This window comes from Heterodontus francisci, chromosome 14, assembly GCF_036365525.1.
Source record: "Heterodontus francisci isolate sHetFra1 chromosome 14, sHetFra1.hap1, whole genome shotgun sequence".
Lineage (NCBI taxonomy): Eukaryota > Metazoa > Chordata > Chondrichthyes > Heterodontiformes > Heterodontidae > Heterodontus > Heterodontus francisci.
Genome location: NC_090384.1, coordinates 17,762,108 through 17,781,024, shown reverse-complemented (window position 1 = coordinate 17,781,024; position 18,917 = coordinate 17,762,108). Strand labels below are relative to the sequence as shown.

The window sequence follows — 18,917 nt, the reverse complement described above, 5'->3', positions numbered from 1 at the left end:
AAGAGTCCTTGAAAAGACATATGATGGAGAATTCCGAGGAAGAGAATAAAGATAATGATGAATCCCGACAAAGTAGACTTGGCAAGGAGTTTTAGTCCTATGATGAATATGTTAGTTACAGACTCATTTAACTATACAGTTCTAGATAGTGCTTGCACTTCAACAGTGTGTGGGAAAGATTGGTTAAAATTTTACCTTGCTTCACAAAGTAGCGAGGTTACACTCAAGACTAAGGAATATAAAAGTACTACTTTAGGTTTTGTGATGATAACACATTGAAGTCACTAGAGAGATTTACAATTCCATGTAAAATAACTGAAGTAAGACATTTTATATGTACTGATGTAGTGTCTAATGAGATACCTATGCTGTTGAGTAAACCTATGAAAAAGGCACAAATGAAACTTGACATGGAGCACGATAAGGCAGTTATTTTTGGAATAAGAACAAGAAATGCTGGAAATACTCAGCAGGTCTGACAGCATCTGTGGAGAGAGAAGCAGAGTTAATGTTTCAGGTCAGTGACCCTTCTTCAGAACTAGCAGATATTAGCAATGTGAAAGGTTTTAAGCAAGCAAAGTGGGGGTGGGGCAAGAGACAACAAAGGAGAATGTGTAGATCAGACAAAGTCACAGAGAATAATTTTTGGAAAGTCAGTGGATTTGCAGTTTACCCAATCAGGACATTTTTTTTATCTCCTTAACAAAACCTGTTATTTCTCATCAGAGTGTTAGACAAATATTAATGGAATCAGGTGATAAGAATCAGAAAAATAGAAAATTGCTTAAAGTTACATAGACATCTAGCTCACTTGTCAAAGGTTAAAAACCCAGCTAAAAGATGCAGGTGATTGATGGAGAGTATAATAGAAGAGATTAGTCAGAAGTGTGAAATCTATGGAGTATTGCAGAATGGTGCCACATTGTATTGTAAGCCTTCCATTAACACTTTAACAAGGTGGTTGCCAGGGATCTAAGTTTATGTGACAAAGACAGAAATATTTTTATTCTATATTTTGTGGACCTGGCAATCAAATTTAGTCTTTCTACAATAATACTTAGTAGAGACAAAAGGGTGATTAGACAAAACTATGTAGAAATGGATAGGGACCAGATTTGAGGCACCAGCAAGGTTTCTGACTGATACTGGGGGAGACTTAGCCAATGAGAAGTCCAGAGATATGTGTGAAAACACAAACATTATGGTGATGGATATTGTAACTGAATGGCCTTTCAGCAATGAACTCTGTAAAAGGAATCAGCTAGTGATCAATGAAATGCTGCATAAAATATTAGCTGATCAACCAAACTGAGTGATCATCATGTCATAAGGTTTAAACTTGTAATGTAGAAAAGTAAAAGGTAAAATATATAAGGTAGATTGGAAGAGGAATAATTTCAATATGTTGAGAAGGGATCTAGCCAGGATAAAATGGAACCAAAGACTGACAGGAAAAACTGTAATGGAGCAATGGATGATCTTTAAGGAAGAGATGCTTCGGGTACAGGCTAGGTACATTCCAACAAGGACGAAAGGTAGGGGAACCAAAAATAGGGCTCCTTGGATGATGAGGGAGATAGAGGTTATGATGAAACAAAAAAAAAAGAGTTTATGATGCATGCCAAGTGAATTCTTCAAGTAAGAACCAGGCCAAATATAATATGTTGAGAGCTGAGGTGAAGAGGTCAATAAGACTGGCAAAGAGAATATGAGAATAGAATGGCAGTCAATATAAAAGGGAATCCAATAATCTTCTACCGCATGTAAGCAGTAAGCAGGTAGTAAGAGGTCGAGTGGGGCTTATTAGGGGCAATGAGGGTAATATATGCTTAGAGGCATAGAGCAAGGCTAGAATACTTAATGAGTACTTTGAATTGGTATTTATGAAGGAGGATGTATCTGACAAAATATTAGTAGAAGCAGAAAGAGTATAGGCAATGGATAGGGCAAAAATTGAGAGTGGATACGTACTGAAAAGACAGGCTATGCTTAGGGTTAATAAGTCACCTGGTTCAGAGGGCATGCATCCCAGATTGTTAAAGAAAGTGGGAGTAGAGGTAGTGGGCTGGATTTTAAGAGCCATTTTTAGAGGGCAGCCAGCCCACCGATCAATTAGAATTTTTAAAGCAGTACCCCCCAAAATCTAGCAAATAAAATTGTAATGCCCATTTCCCATCCCACAATAACAATTTGCATTAACTATTTGCCCTTCCCCCCCACCCCCACCAAATACTTACCTTTGAAAGCTGATCTTCCTCCCTAGGCTGTACAAAGTTTAAAGTTCACCCCTTCCCATCATCCCCTACACTCATGGGCCAGAATGTTTTCCTCGGCAGACGGGAGCCATCCGTTGACTGAAAAGTCGGTGGTGAACCTGCCTCTGCCTGGCCTAGGGATCTGATTCGCATTTTGCGGTTCCCAGGCCTTTAAGTGGTCTGAGGCGGGATTTCCACCTCATTGAGGCAGGACGTCCTCCCTAATGGAGCTGCCAGCCAATCAGCGGGCTGACAGCTCTTAGTCCCAGCAGCGCCACCGGGCAACTGCAACCCAACTTCAAGAAGGAAGATGTCGGAGAGCATCGGAACAAAGGTAACTATTTGAGGCTACACTGGGGTGATTGGTTGGGCCCCAGAGAGGCAAGGGTGGTCGATTGGGGGGGACGGTGGGGGTGGCGTGTTGGGGGTGATTGGGGCAACTGGGATAGTCCTCCATCAGGCACAGGGTGCCTGATCATGAGGCCACCCCCCAAGGCTGTCAGAAAGTCGCTTGATTTTGTCAGGCAACTTCTCTCAGGCCGAGGCCGCCAGACCAGCCAGGGGTAAAATCCCCATACACTGAAGATCGTGGCAGGCCTGGAAGATTGAAGGTAAGTATATTTAAATGTATTCATTTTATTGATTTGAATACTGAAATTCAGGTCCCGTTGCCCAGCCACAGTAGGACTGCCACGGAGCCTCGTCAGGAGAATCGGGCCAGGCCCTCCCAGCATGGGGCTCCCTGGCGATCCTCTGCTGGAACCATCTTCCAGCTACCCACACCACGGAGCCCAATGTCAAATCCAGTGAAAGGGTTTGCCTTAATCTTCCAATCGTCCCTAGATATGGGGAAGGTGCCAGTAGATTGGAGAGAGGCAAATGTGGCACCATTATTCAAGAAAGAATGTAAGGACAGTGCTGGCAACTGCAGGCCAGTTAGTTTAACATCAGCGGTGGGTAAGGTTTTGGAAACAATAATCTGGAAAAAAAAAACAGGCACTTCGAGAGATTTGAATTTATTAAGGATAGCCAGCATGGATTTGCAAAAGGTAGATCATGCTTTACTAATCTAATTGAATTTTTTGACGAAGTAACAGAGAAAGTTGATGAAGGGAATGTGGTGGATATTGTCTATGTGGATTTTAAGAACATGTCTGATAAAGTACCACGTAAAAGGTTGGTGAACAAAATTGAAGCTCATGTAATAGGAGGGTCAGTCTCCAATTGGATAAAAAGTTGGCTTAAGGACAGAAGACAGTGAGTGCTAGTAAATGGTTGTTTTTCAGACTGGAGGATAGTAGTGTGTGGTGCTCCCCAATGGCCACTGCTAGGACCATCGCCTTTTCCGCTATATATAAATGACTTGTATCTTGGAATACAGAGTAGAATTTCAAAATTTGTCAATGATACTAAACTTGGAGTGTGGCAAACAGCGATGATATGAACTGCCTGCAACAGGATATCGATAGGCTAGCAGAATGGGCAGACAAGTGGCAGATGGAATATTAATACATACAAGTATGAAGTGATGCATTATAGATAAATGAATAGGGTGAGAAAATATAAACTTAATGGCAGAGTGCTAAAGAGTCTGCAGGAACAGAGGTACCTGGTAGTGCGTTTGCATCGATTTTTAAAGGTGGCCGGAGATATGGAGAGAGTGGTTAGCGAAACATATGGGATCTTGGGCTTCTTAAGTAGAGGCACTGAGTACAAAAATAGGAAAGTTATGCTGAACCTTTATAAAGCTCTGGTTAGGTCCCAACTAGAATATTACATCTAGTTCGGGTCACCACACTTAAGGAAGGATGTGAGGATCCTTGCAAGGGCGCAGAGAAGATTTACCAGAATGGTTCCAGGGATGGGGGATTTTCGTTACAATGTTAGGTTGGAAAAACTATGGTTGCTCTCCCTGGAGCAAAGGAGATTGAGAGGAGATTTGAGAGAGGTGTACAAGATTATGACAGGCTTAGATAAGCTAGACAAGAAAAACTATTCTCAATAACTGATGGTACAAGAACTAATGGATGCATTTTGAAGATTTCGGGCAAGCAATGAGGGGAAATATGAGGAGGAATTTCTTTAAGTAGTGAGTGGTAATGGCATGGAACTTGCTGCCCATGAGGGTGGTGGAAGTGGAGCGAATCAATGACTTCAAAAGAAAATTGGATGGGCATTTGAAGGAAATAAATTTGCAGGGCTATGGGGATTGAGCAGGGGAGTGGGACTGACTGGATTGCTCTGTGGAGAACAGGTATGTACTCAATTTGCCAAAGACCTTCCTTCTATGACATAAATAGCTCTGACTCTATGACTGCAAATTGACAACCAATCTGGCATGAGCGGTTCATGAAAAAAGAGTTCAGTCTACATGGTTGGAGGGTATAGTCCCTATTAATTAGTCAATGGGTGAAATCCCAAATTGCCTTCTGTTCTGTATGATAGACAACCTGCTCTGAAAGGTGCTAAAATTAGTTCCATTTTTTCCTGTGCATTTGAATGCTTTATGTGCAAGGAGCTAGGCCTTCATCAAGGTTGAAGTCTCAGAGAAAATCTAGCATCCACTGAGGCATCATACAAAACCATCTGGGACAAAATTTACTTAAGGAGATTTGGCGCATTATAAAAGAGAGTTCATAGGGAATGGAAAGGCCTTGGTAAGATAACAGGTTGTGCTGGTAAGACTGTACATATCAAACACAGCAATCAAACTGTTAAGGTTCATTCCACATGGTTAATAGGGAAGAATTACAAAATCTCGGACTCTGAGCAGCTGATAGAAGTAAATGAGCACCCTGTAGCTCAAAGTGCCCATGTGTTTTGTGATAATGATTATGAGGAACAGAATAATGTAGATCAAGGGCTGAGTAGTGGTAATATGAGTGACTATGCCACACAGAACAGTGCTATCACATCCAATTGCCAAGAGTGGGTACCCGGGTGACATATATTCCAGAGGGTCTAGTGAGTGGAGGGATGTGACAATTGTGGGATATGCAGGAAAATCTGCTGGCATCTTTAAATATTGGTTGAATGTTCAGGATGATTGCCATGAAGCGAGGCCCATGGACTGGCAGAACGGGTGAAAGAGTGGAGAATAAGGAAGCACAGTGCAAACACTAGTGGATCTGGAAGTGATTCTTGCAACAGAAAATTATCTGTACTGGAGAAAAACTCTTCCTTAGTGCAAAAGGTAGATCTCACAGTAGCAGAAGTCCTCATGATTGGGATGTTCTGGTGGCTGCCAGTAAATTTGAGGATAAACTAATAAGTGAGGCAAAACAAAGTGAATTAGATCGTTGGAGAAAGTTGAGTTTATTCTGAGGTACTAGATAAGCAGCAACTAACATTGTCACATAGATGCAATTGTATTGAGAAAAGTCCCTGCAAATGGGACTTACAATGTTAATGTGAAGCTAGTTGCAAGGGGTTTTGAAGAGCAACTGGATGATACAGATGTTAGAGTGGTCTCCCTCACAGCGGGAAAAGTAATCATGAAAATCTTTGAAGCTCTTTCGGCCACATAGTCATGGGAGTGTAGATCAATTGATCAATAAAAGGTGTGCTGCTGGGGGTGGGGGGGGGGGGGTGGTGAGGTTGGGGGTTGTACCTTTCTGAGAGACATTTTTCTGAAACCACCCAAAGACATAGCAGATGCAGAGAACTGTGGAAACCAAACAAATCCATCTATGGCCTGTATGATGCTTTCATGGTGTTATTTCGGTGAGACATGTCTTGATTAAAATAGGTTGCGTTCATCTAAAAGTATAGTCATAGAGAGATACAGCACTGAAACAGGCCCTTCGGCCCACCGAGTCCGTGCCAACCATCATCCACCCAGTTATACTAATCCTACATAATCCCATACTTTTCCTCAATTCTCCCACCACCTACCTACACTCGGGGCAATTTACAATGGCCAATTTACCTATCAACCTGCAAGTCTTTGGCTGTGGGAGGAAACCAGAGCACCCGGCAGAAACCCAGTCACAGGGAGAACTTGCAAACTCCGCACAGGCAGTACCCAGAACTGAACCCAGGTTGCTGGAACTGTGAGGCTGCAGTGCTAACCACTGCGCCACTGTGCTGCCAAGTAGATCCTGTAATATTTTATTGGTATCAAAGGAAAACTTTCAGGCTTCTTCATGATGCATATTGATGAGGGCGTGATACTGTGGAATTTGAGAAATGTGTTATTAATTAGATTATGGTAGAATATAAATTGGGACTCAGGCCTTTGAGGCTTTTAACTATATTGGTTTTGATATTAAGCAAAGTAAGTCTGCAATAACTTGAACTCAACAATCGCATTTGGAGAGTGTTACTCCCATCCCAATTAATTGTACTGGGTCATCACAGAAATATTACTTTATATTTAAAGAAGAGACAGAGCAATTGCAAAGCTTGATTGATGAATTGTTCTGGTTGGCCACTAGACTAAACCAGATGCTAGTTTTGATGTATTGGAGTTAAGTACTACGGTGAATTACCCTAATGCAAAGAATATTTTAAGGACAAATGGAACAATAAAAATATTAAATCTGGATGAACACCTACTTACGTTCTCTCCTTCAGTGACCCAAAGAACATGAAACTTGTCATTTTTAGTGATCCTGTACATGCTAATCTTCCTAATGGGTAATCTACTGCAACTTGTTTCATAGTACTTCTTAATGGGTGAGTATGTAAGATGTTCTGCTTTAGTTTGGGAAGCGAAGAAAATAAAAGAAAGGTTTGTTAAAAGTACTTTAGCTGCGAAAACACTGGCTCTTATGCAGGCTGCCATGCACACTGGAAGTGCGATGATACAACAATCATGGACTAACTCTGAAGAGTTATGAAAAACTGAATTTGTCTTTAAGAATGAACTATTATTTTTTTTAAATGTGAACAATGGTCCAAAATAGCCACTGAAGAAAAAGGGATTGGTCTTTTGTATATACAGACTATCTGACCTAGACAAAGAACAAATCTTCAAAGCTAAAAGGTGCCAACTGAAGACATCCTACACCTACCCTAAAACATTCCAGAATCAAACGTCTTCTTCTGAAACAAAAGAGATGTAAAGTCCTGGGCCATTGTGCGATCACCATGAGTAAGAAACCAGAGTCTCTCCTCATCAGAGGTGAGAGATAACAGCTTTACCTTAAAAAGACAGCCAGAGGGAGGGAGAGACAGAGAGAGAGAAGCAACATCTAACAGCTTGTGTTCCAACCAAGCCACAAAGCACGTTCCCTGCTGGAAAATCTGACATCTACATTATATAGCAGTGAAAGCTAGAAGGAACCCAGTGTTCAACAGAACCTTCAATCAAAATAGAAATCTACAATCATGTCAGGCCTGCATCCATCTAGAACTTGATTTCCAAGACAACTCAACAGGTTTCTCATAACCTTACCCCTCACTAAAATCTACCTTCCTTTTTTCCTTCTTCATCTGTCTCTTCATGTGTCTGTGTATGTGTGTGTGTGTGTGCGCGCGCGCGTGTGTGCGCGAGAGCGAGTGAATGTGTGAGTGGATGCAGTTGTGACAATTTTGGGAGAAACAAACAATTGATTTTCTGCTTTTTAAAACCGACAAGAAGACCTGTCGCTATCTGTTTATTTGACAAATAAAACACCAAGGAGCAAAACTCTAATACAAATACATATGCTGCAGTCCGGTGGGGAGTTGTACAGGGGGAGCTACCCACATCACACCACATGTTCGTAACAAATTGGGGGCTTTAATCACAATCTGAACCACCAGACAAATGAGAGATTTGGAAAACGGGAGGAAAATTGACCTCTAAGATTGTGGAAAAATAAATAAACAGGTTTTCTTGTATTGTTATGTTTTTTCTCTATGGTGCTGGAAACAAAAGAGATGGCCAAAATTAATACTTGTGGAGCAGGGAGAGATATTCCATAAATTAAACAAATTAAGTGTTGAAGATTTAAATGGCTTAGCTAGAGAGATGGGAATCACTCTCAGACAAAAAGCAAAGAAACCTGAACTGGTGAAAATTCTATCCAACCATTTGAAACTTGCCCCTGAGCTAGCATGCATTCAAAGTCTAAAAGAATAGCTCTCGTGAGAATTCAGTTCAAAAGGGAACAGATGCAGTTTCAGAAGGAAAAAGCGGAAAGGGAGCTGCAAAGGGAGGAAGCGGCAAGAAGGTTCGAGTTACAGGGCTGAATTTTACTGGCCCCTCGACGCTGCGGATTGCGGGAGAGGCCCGCATCAACCCGCGACGTCGAGATGGGCCCGCCGCATTTTACCAGTGGCGGCAGGATCTCGGTGAAGCCCCACCCGCCGCATGGTGGTGGCACCACAATCAACATATGGTAATGATTACTTACCTATACTGATTATGCAGCCTGCCGCCTCTCCACCGACACTGCCGAATTTTTTGTTGAATGGGAGGCAGTCGTGTGCCATCCTGTTCATGATCTGAAAAGTCAGCGGGTCCTCACTCTGCATTACAGAAGGGAGGAGGGAGGGGGGATACACTGGGGTCTAACTCTGCATTCTTAAAGGGAGTGGGTCTGGGATTACTGGAGAGAAAACTATGCTGTCATGAAGGGAGGTACAGTGTACCATCCCTCCGTTAACAGTGTACGCTCTGTGTTTGTGAGGGGGCAATGGCACACTTGGCACCCTGTGTGTGGGGAGGGTGCCAGAAAGGGCAGGAGCATTAAGGTTTTATGGATGATGGGGGCAATCGATTCAGCTGGTAGGATCTTGATGTGGTTATGCTGTGCCACTGAGTGTTAAAGAACAAAGAACAGAGAACAGTACAGCACAGGAACAGGCCATTCAGCCCTCCAATCCTGTGCTGATCATGATGCCTATCCAAACTAAAACCTTCTGCACTTCCGGGGACCGTATCCCTCTATTCCCATCCTATTTATGTATTTGTCAAGATGATTCTTAAACATCGTGATCGTACCTGCTTCTACCACCTCCCCCGGCAGCAAGTTCCAGGCACTCACCACCCTCTGTGTAAAAACCTTGCCTCGCACATCCCCTCTAAACTTTGCCTCTCAGACCTTAAACCTGTGTCCCCTAGTAACTGACGCTTCCACAATGGGAAAAAGCTTCTGACTATCCACTCTGTCCATGCCACTCATAACTTTGTAAACCTCTATCAGGTCGCCCCTCCACCTCCGTTGGCCAAGATGGGCAATGCGATGGCACGCCACATAGTTGATCCAGGAAAGCAGCTGATGTACCCGTCTACACCAATCCCTGCCCTGTTAGGAACCTTCGAATACATGCAGGGTTCAACTTTATTTATCACATGGAAATAGGTATGGCTCATCCTGCATTGTGTGATCCTCTGCTCGTGAGGATCTGTATGTGCCAGAAGCAATATCAACAGGCAGGTGTGATCCACTTAGAGGCCCCCGGTTGTGAGCAGCAGCCCCCAAGGGAAGCTCACCATTATGGTTGCCATGCATCTACAGGCCTCACATGACATGCCATCGGATGTAAGAGCACCAGTGTCAGAGGAGATTGCCCATATAGAGAGGGGGTGACACATCTCTCTGCCCTCCTCAAGGGTGACCTGCAGCACATGGGTTCCGGTGTGGACATCCCATGCCTTTGTTCCTCATAGTAGCAGCGGTTCTCAAGCCTGAAGCCTGTGCAGCCTTTTAGGGGCCCACCAGAGACCTTTGCTGGGTCACACAGTCAGCAGTGCACCGCTGCATCAAGGAGGTCACCAATGCCCTGCACCAGAGGGCCAATGAGGATGTCCGCTTCAGGACGGACTCTCACAGCTGGGCACAGAGGGCCATTGGTTTCAGCACCATTGCCAGAGAACGATAGGTTGTAATGTTCATAGACTGCACTCATGTGGCCATCAGGCCTACTGCCAGGCTACCACCTGCCGACGTCACCATTAAAGGAGCCCTCTCAAAGCAGGTGAAGCTGGTATGTGAACACCACAGATGCTTGCAGCGAATGTGTGACCACTTCTCAGGCAGCTGCCATGATACCTGGGTCTTGCGCCAGTCCTGGCTGCCACTGCTGTTCACTGAACCGGCTCAGATGGCTTCTTGGAGATAAGGGCTATCCTTTGCAGACATGGCTCCCGACACCAGTGAGAGACCCCACCACTGCTGCAGAGGAGAGATACAAAGCCAGCCACTGAACTACATCAGCCACCATTGAGCAGGAGATCAGCATGCTGAAAGAGCGCCTCCAATGCCTGTATGGATAGGGTGATGCCCTGTACTACGGGCTGAAAAGGCCAGCTCCTGTCTTTGCTGCTCTGCACAACTACGCACCCAACATGGGCCAGGCCTGGCATGATGAGGAGAGACGTCAACAGGATTCCTCCTCAGACTATGAGGTCGCGGAGGACCTAAAACATGAAAGACGCATGTGAGGGCAGATGGCACCCAGGCTCTGCACACAGGGCTAGCAATGAGCTAGGGATGTATGACAGTGGCTTATCAGACAAAGGCTGTCTGCTCCATAGGAACTGACATGAGCTCTGCAAGCCACGCATCACCCTCACTCACCTGCTGTACACCAGTCTACAGTGCAGCATCCCTGTGTAAACCATTACAGGCAGCAGCTGACTGAGCCAATGTCCATGTCACTGCATCCGTGGAGACGCTCATGAGTAATGGTGACATGACAATGATGTTATTACATACATTTGCTCTTCTGAAGGGCCAATGGTGCAAAGGGATGTGACATTGTCACTACATGCTGGCACACATCATTCACACAGAGAAAAGGACACACATGTTAGTGAGGAACATTTAGTGAAAGATGTATTTACATTGCTGTGACACCCATGCATTCCCATTTGTGTCAGTGTGTTCTCTGTAAACCTCTGTAATACCTTTTACGGTGTATTTGAATCGCATGTCCTCCCCGAGCAGACCGTCAAAGTCATTTGGCGGAATGCCTCATCACCAGAACTTTCAAACAAGCACCAAGACGTAGCTTGGCTGGTGGTGAGAAGGGCCCTCCCCGTCAGATCCTTCATGCACACCCGAAGTCTCGCCCCCTCCGCACAGTGTCCCCGCGTTGGCTGTGGTGGGGAAGAGACGGTCGCCCACCTCCTCCTGGAATGTGCCTTTGCAAAGCAGGTGTGGAAAGAGATGCAGTGGTTTTTGTCAAGGTTCATCCCAAGCAGCTCTGTAACACAGGAGTCTGTGCTCTACGGGCTGTTCCCAGGGACGCACACCGAGACAAACATCAACTGCTGCTGGAGGACTATCAATTCGGTGAAAGACGCCCTTTGGTCTGCCCGAGACTTGCTGGTCTTCCAGCGCAAAGAGTTGTCCACCACCGAATGTTGCAGACTGGCACATTCCAAGGTCCAGGACTACGTGCTGAGGGACGCACTAAAGCTTGGGGCAGCCGCAGCAAAGGCTCAATGGGGAAAGACCACAGTGTAAGGTTCCCCCACCAAGCTGGACTGAGGGGCTGGATCCATGGGAAACCCCTCGAACTGTATCGTTAATATTCTGAATTGCTGTAAATGTAAATCTGTAATTGACATGACAATTGTGAAACGGAAGTGTTGGGAAGAAACTCATGACAGTATTGAAGGAAACTGATCTCCCTTGCAATGTTTGTATTTTTTGGTGCTGTTTGGAAACTGTTTGGCAATGTAATTTTTACAGATTTTTATGAATAAAGTATATTTTGGAAATTAAAAAAAAAAAAATTTGAATCGCATGTCCTGGAATGTGCAAATTTAAGATTATTCACCCAGGTGCAGCATGCCTACAAGAAGGAATGTTACACATGAGTGGGAGAAGAGGATCACAACTTCAAAGGACACAGCAGGGTAAGTATGTGGAGCAAAGCGGAAAGTGCTGGGGTCACAGGTCTGTGAACTTGGACAAGTTAACTCTGCTTCTCTCTCCACAGATGCTGCCTGACCTGCTGAGTTTCTCCAGCACTTTCTGCTTTGCTGCTATATTGACAGCAGCCCCACTCTTCAGCAGTCAGGTAAGTATTTCTTTGGCAGTTGTCTGGGGCGTTTTAAATAAGGCCCAAGTACCTGCTGCACAGCTGTCAAAATGTTTCTCACTGCGCCGAATGTCCCGCCTCTCCCCACGTAATATCAGTGCAGTGATGCTATTGAGCCCCCGCCCGTAATATCGCGGGGGCTTTGCGGTGGCCGCTAAATGCGGGCGCCGCGTTGAGTTCAAAGGGCACCGCCGCAGACGCTGGTGCTCCAATAAAATTCAGCCCACAGAGAGTGCAAACCCAAAATACAAATGCTGCCAGCCAATCAAACCTTATCCCTAATTCCGAGCAAAACTCTGATGTGCTGAGACACTCAAGACTAGTACCAAAAGTTAACAAGAAGGAGCTTGAGTCATATTTTATTTCATTTGAGAAAATAGCTACCAAGCTAAAACGGCTGAAAGAATTTTGGGCTCTCTTACAAGGTGAGTTTGTGGGCAGGACTCGGGAAGCTTTTTCTCTGTTATCAGAAGAACGTTCCGGTGATTGTGAACAAACTAAAATTCTAATCTAACTGCATATGAGCTGGTACTGGAAGCATATAGACTGAGATTCCAAAACACCCAGAAAAGACCCACACAGACATACGTTGAATTCAAGAGTATCAAACATATGGCCTTTGATCGCTGGATACAATCTCTCAAGTTAGAACCCTCATATGAAAATTTGAGAGAAGTAATATTGTTCGAAGAGTTTAAAAATAGCATCCCAAGTTGTTTAAGAACACATGTCAAAGAGCAAAGTGTCACAAGAGTAAGGGAAGCAGCTAAAATGGCTGCGGACTATGAATGAATACACAAATCACAAACCGCGAATAAGTTTGAGTCTAGTAACTCATACAAGTTGGGGAGAGATAGCAGGGATGCAGAGGAAGCAGAAATGGTCTTGAGAGAAAATGCTTGAAGGTTTCCTTAGTTAATATTTACCTACAGAGTAAGTTGGTCACTGGGGTGGTGACAGTCAGAATCATTCTGAGCTTACCCATGCAGGGGGTAGAACTATTGCTGGGCAGTCACTGGCGGGAAGCAGAGTATTGTAGCCAAAGGGTCTAGAGCAGTCCACGGAGACTGGAGAAACTGAGGGGAGAAAACAAAACTCTGTACAACTGCAAAGTGCTGGGATAGTCCCAACAATCCCACTGGAGGGGGGAGAGGTGGGGGGGGGCGGTGACAGAGCCAGAAGAATTTAAAAAGGACCCAGATAACACCAAAAAAGATTTAAAGAAGCTAAGATAAAGACTACAAAAGCTGAAGGAAAAGCAACCGATACATGATTAGCCAAAACATTTGTTAAAGATTTAAATAGGTACGAGGAAAGTTCCCAAACACTAAGGCCAAAAGTGAGGGAGATGCCTCACCTGCAAGCAGTAGTGCCCTAGAGGACATGGGGCAGATTAGGGAAAAACCTATCTTGACGAAAAAGGGAAAGGAAAGGTAACAAACCCTAAAGTGAACCACACTTGTGAAAATCACAAGAAAACTAAAAGTGAGGTCACCCACAGAAGGATCACAAGTTCAGGTTCCAAATCCAAAACTAACCAAACCCAACAATTTAGAGTCAGAACTCAGCCTAGAAATAAGAATTATCAATGTGCCAGAACTTGAATGGTTAACACCATATATTGTGGAAGCAATAGTTAAGGGGTTAAAGCTGGCACAAACAGGGAACCTTAAAACAAGCAGTAACAGAAATTTGCATACTACAAGCTTCACTAACAATGACATGGTCCTGGAGATTAACATTCCTAAAGTAGTACAAACTGATGCAAGAGAAACTGCAACCCCACTTGACAACGTGTAACCGAAAGAAATGCAATTTTTTAACCTCATCCAGAGGAAGCATGATGAAAATACTTCAAACTTAAACCTCAAATGGCTGCCACAAACAATGTCAACTGCAGCAGTTGTAAGATGGAGGAGTGAATGAAATGAATATGGTGTGAGCCTGAACTTTCCTATTGTTTCTTTTTTCCATCTTTCTGAACGCCCCCAAAGAACAAACATAAAAATGAAATGTAAGGAATTTCATTTTCTCCCTTATAGGGGAGGTGTTATGCACACTGGAAGTGCGATGATACAACAATCATGGACCAACTATTAAGAGTTATGAAAAACTGACTTTGTCTTTATAAAATGAACATTTATTTTAAAAAGTGAACAATGGTTCAAAATGGCCACTGAAGAAAAAGGGATTGGCCTTTTGTGTATTCAAACTGTCTGACAAATACAAAAACAAATCTTTGAAGCTAAAAAGGTGTGAATGAAATCCATCCCACACCTATCCTAAAACACGAAGGAGGTGTGAAATAACCATGTCCTGGGCCCTTGTGTGATCACCCTGGGGAAGAAACCAGAGTGTCTTCTCATTGAAGGTGAGAGAAAGCCACTTTATCTTAAAAAAAAGACAGCAAGAGAGAGAGAGAGAGAGAGAGACTCACCCAGGAGAGAAACAACATCTAACAGCTTGCATTCCAGCCAAGCCAGAAAGCATGCCCTGCTGATAAATCCAACATCTACATTATACCCCAATGAAAGCTAGAAGTAGCCTACTGTGTTCAACATAGCCTTCAATCAAGACAGAAATCTGCAATCATCTCAGGCCTGCATCCATTTTGAACTTGATTTCCAAGAGAATTCAAAAGGTTTATTGCAATCATTCCCCCAATAAAAGCCACCTTCCTTTTTCTCATCTCTATTTGTCTCATGTGTGTGTGTGTGAGACAGAGAGAGAGAGAAAGAGAGTGAGCGAATGTGTGAATGGATGTGGTTGTGACACCTTCGGGATAAGGCGTATTGATAAATAAACAATTGATTTTCTGTTTTTAAAAACCTACAAGAAGGCCTGTCGCTGTCTGTTTATTTGAAAAATAACACAGCAAGGGGCTAAACTCTTAATACAAATACACTTGCTGTGATCAGCTAGGGAGTTAAACAATGAGAACCACCCACTTCGCACCACATGGTCATAACAAGGCAGTGGATATAGGATTTTATTTTCCAAATATTTTAAGTGAGATTCTGTACAAGGGGCATACTGAAGATATTAAACCCTTTGAATGGTATGTAGACAGTTGTTTATTGTGAGATAATGTATATTTTACAAAAAGTGTGAATGAGGAAAGGTGATGGATTCACCTTGCTGGCTTGAAACAAATCCTGGAGGAGATAGGAAATTTCTGGGTGCATGCAGGTCATCAACTAACTGATTGTTTTACAAAATGAAATGCCGGCAGGAAGAAATTGTTAGGGGTCCTGGAGGAGTGAATCTCACAGTGTGATGCTTTGTACAAAATATGAAGATTTTTGATTTAATTTGTTTGGTAATTTTGGTTGTACATATTAACATTATTTTTTTATTTACAGAGCGAGAAGGGAATCTGTTAATTGTGTATTAATGGTGTTTAATTGTAAGCAGGTGGTGGGCATTAACTGAGGAGTCACTTGAGCCCTTTTAATTAGACATAGACTAATTCTGTGGTTGTTGGGCTAGGAGGTGTATGCTTGTAATATGTAACTATGTAAATAAATATAACAGTGTGTATAGATTGGCTCCAATTCTATCCTTCACCAACTGGTTAAAGTACTGTTCTCTGTTTGTTGAACTCTTTCCCTAATGGAGTTGATACTTGCAACTGTCCCTAGTCTGTAGATACATGAATGGATAATTATCCAGCACTTGGTGAACCAGGATTGTTGGACCAAGTACTGGGCTGTGGGAAATAAGTCTATTTTTATGCAATGCAACTATGCTGGGTCTTTTTCTGCTTTTGGCAATTGTCAGTGTCGAAATTACTGGGGCAATTATATTTGTTAAAATTATAACAAATAACTTTTTTTTTTACATTTAATAGAAATGTTTGCTGAGGCCCATTGTTCTGTATTGTTGCAAGAGAGCTCCATATTTGGACAATGTCACAAGGTTTTGGACCCTTTGGAATTTTATAAGGTAAATATATTCTTCTGTGTCATGTGTTTTTTTTTAAATCCATTTTAAATGAAATTAAATTAATTTTGATAAAAAGTCAAATTCACTACCTACATTATGTTAGATGTTAGAGCAATCTTCAGAGCGCTGTCTTGAATCACACTGCAAGTTAATTGGATCCTTATCCTGAAGATATTTTATTTCTTTTTTAGAAAACTTAAAGACACAGGACGATTAAAAAAGTACATACATGAATGTAAAGTAAAAAATATAGGAAGTAGTTGTTTGTAATTATCACTCATTCTGGAATAAAAATTAAGAAATTTGAGCTAAAATGAAATTAAATATAGTAACAACCAATATATTAGTTAAGGAGCAAATTAAGCTATGTACAGTTATCTGCAGTCTCCAAATAGCAGGCACAGTGTACAGTTTCTATAGATGAACTCTGCATTGAGAAAATGAAAATCATATGAACATAGGAACGTACAAGAATGTACAAGACGTACAAAATCATACAAAGTTAGATGGCAGTGTTGAAATAGGTTGCAATATAGCTGTATAATTAGGTTTTTAATTTAGCCATAAGTAAGTTGAAGTAACTGTACCTTCTCCAATGATTATCCTGCTGAATAAATAGAAAGGGCAGGGATGTATGGCTATGTTTTCCAGGTCATAGAGTCATAGAGTCATAGAGTTATACAGCACAGAAAGAGGCCCTTTGGCCCATCGTGTCTGTGCCGGCTATCAGGCACCTAACTGGAGAAGCTCTGGTCAAACACTTAATGGACTTGTCCGGTGTGCACTAATTTTAGGCAGGTGTTAATCTATTTATTTAAATGTAAAATGTTATTGTCAAATTAATCAATTACAAAATAGAATGATATGCACATACTAAATAATTGGATATGAGGGGTAATACATATTTTTGCAATGTGTTTTAGAAATTTCACCAATTTGAAAGGTTCCCCAAGAATGTTGTCACTGTCACATGACTCTCTTACTTTGTATACATGGCACTATTATTCTCCCCATGGACCTGAATACTATATCTGAGATGCTGTTATTTCCCATGTATGACATCCTTGTACATTTATTATGGTTAAAATCTACCGGAATGAGACCATTATTCAAATAGCCACTGACACACAATGCTTCCAAGATTCTCAACATGCTCTAATCTAGTTAAAGTACATCAGTGTGTAAATAATGGTTTCTCTATCCATTTATTTCTTTTCAGAACTGTAGATTTGAGATATGCAACTATGAACAGACGAATGACTTCATGTGTGCAAGTCTTGTATCATATGTTCGTGCTTGTGCCAAAAGAGGTGTATTTTTGATAGAATGGAGAAATACAATAGACAGATGCAGTAAGTACCCAGTAATAATTATTACATTATAAGTTGCACTAAACCTGACAAGTACTCTCTAAAATTCACAATATATTATGACCCTTTTGAAGGGAAGCACATTATCAGTCAATGGGGTGGATTTTAACTTTCAGGCAGGTAACTAGCCGTGTGCACCAGCTGGGTGTTCTTGCTGGGAGCAGAGAGACTGAAGCCATTTCAATGCCTGAAACTCATTTAAATAGACCTGGCCAGCTGCCCACCCTAAATGGATCTGGGCTGGCGCAAGCATCTGGCTGATAACAAATAGAGTCCTGAAGGGGGAAAGCCCATGTTGGCAGTGAACAGATTATTTTTGTGAGAAGTGATGCTCTCAAAAATAATGCATAATTTCCTCTTTTTGGGCCCCTCCAGCTTTAACTGATGAATTTATATACACTGTAGGACCCTGATTTGCGTATTTAATGGCCTACTGCCTGCAACATGCAGCCACTTTGTCTGCTCAGCAGTACGCTTCTCTAAAAACTGTGATAGCTACAGCATCACTGTTAATGAGGCAATAAAGTTATCAACCCTATTTTGAGGCACCACTGCCTCTTTAGCACTGATTTGGCCAAGGTAAAGACAGCCTCCAAAGTGTACACATAGCCAGAATGATTTTTTAATGATGAATTATCACATTGAAGATCTTTCACTTGAAGAGCAATGAGTTCGTGTCGGCATTGTGAAAAGGGTGGAGGTTGGTATGTCAGGATTTGAACAAGGTGTTTGGGCATATATCTGGGAGGTCATAACACATAACAGAATCACAGAGAGGAAAATATTGAGTTTCTGTTCCTCTGTCATAGCCTAAAATTCTCATTGGGCCTTCGGCTGAGAATTTCTTGGAGCACACATTCCAGGAGAATAGTAAATGGGTGGTCATACAACAGAGCAAGAAGAGGCAGTCAGTGCAAGGTGTTTGATGCTCTCCAACTGGTTTTCAGCACTGAATACCAGTGAGGGTGACAGCACCCTGGGGGACTGCAGCCAAGAGCACGACCATGGCATGTGGGACAAATGACAAATGCAGTGGTCATAGGGGATTCCATAGTCAGCATTTCTGCAAACACCAATGTGAGTCTTACATAGTGGGCTGGATTTTATAGAGGCCTCGACGTTGGGATCCATGGCAGGCGGGGGATGGGGGAGGTATGAAGATTGCCCCAGATGAGGCCCGCCATGGATCTCGACGCTGGCATGGCCCGTCTCGATCTTGCCGACAGCGGCAAGGCCTCGTGGTGGCCCCCACTGTTGCTTGGCGACGGGATCTCAATTTAAGTATGTAAAATAATTAACTTACCTGCATTAATGAATTTCCCATCACCTGATGTGCTGCCACGATCTTCATCCTGCTGGCTGGCAC

At 42.8% G+C, this 18,917-nt stretch overlaps 1 protein-coding gene across 1 annotated transcript in view; it reads left to right on the top strand.

The window, feature by feature from the left end:
* LOC137376882 (mucin-6-like) overlaps window positions 1-18,575 on the top strand; it is a 38,528-nt gene extending 19,953 nt beyond the window's left edge. Inside the window, exons 6-8 of the mRNA XM_068045838.1 lie at window positions 16,087-16,181; window positions 17,401-17,533; window positions 18,499-18,575. Of these exons, the coding sequence (XP_067901939.1) occupies window positions 16,087-16,181; window positions 17,401-17,533; window positions 18,499-18,575 (305 nt within the window). The remainder of the gene's footprint in view (window positions 1-16,086; window positions 16,182-17,400; window positions 17,534-18,498) is intronic.
* Window positions 18,576-18,917: the final 342 nt, after the last annotated feature.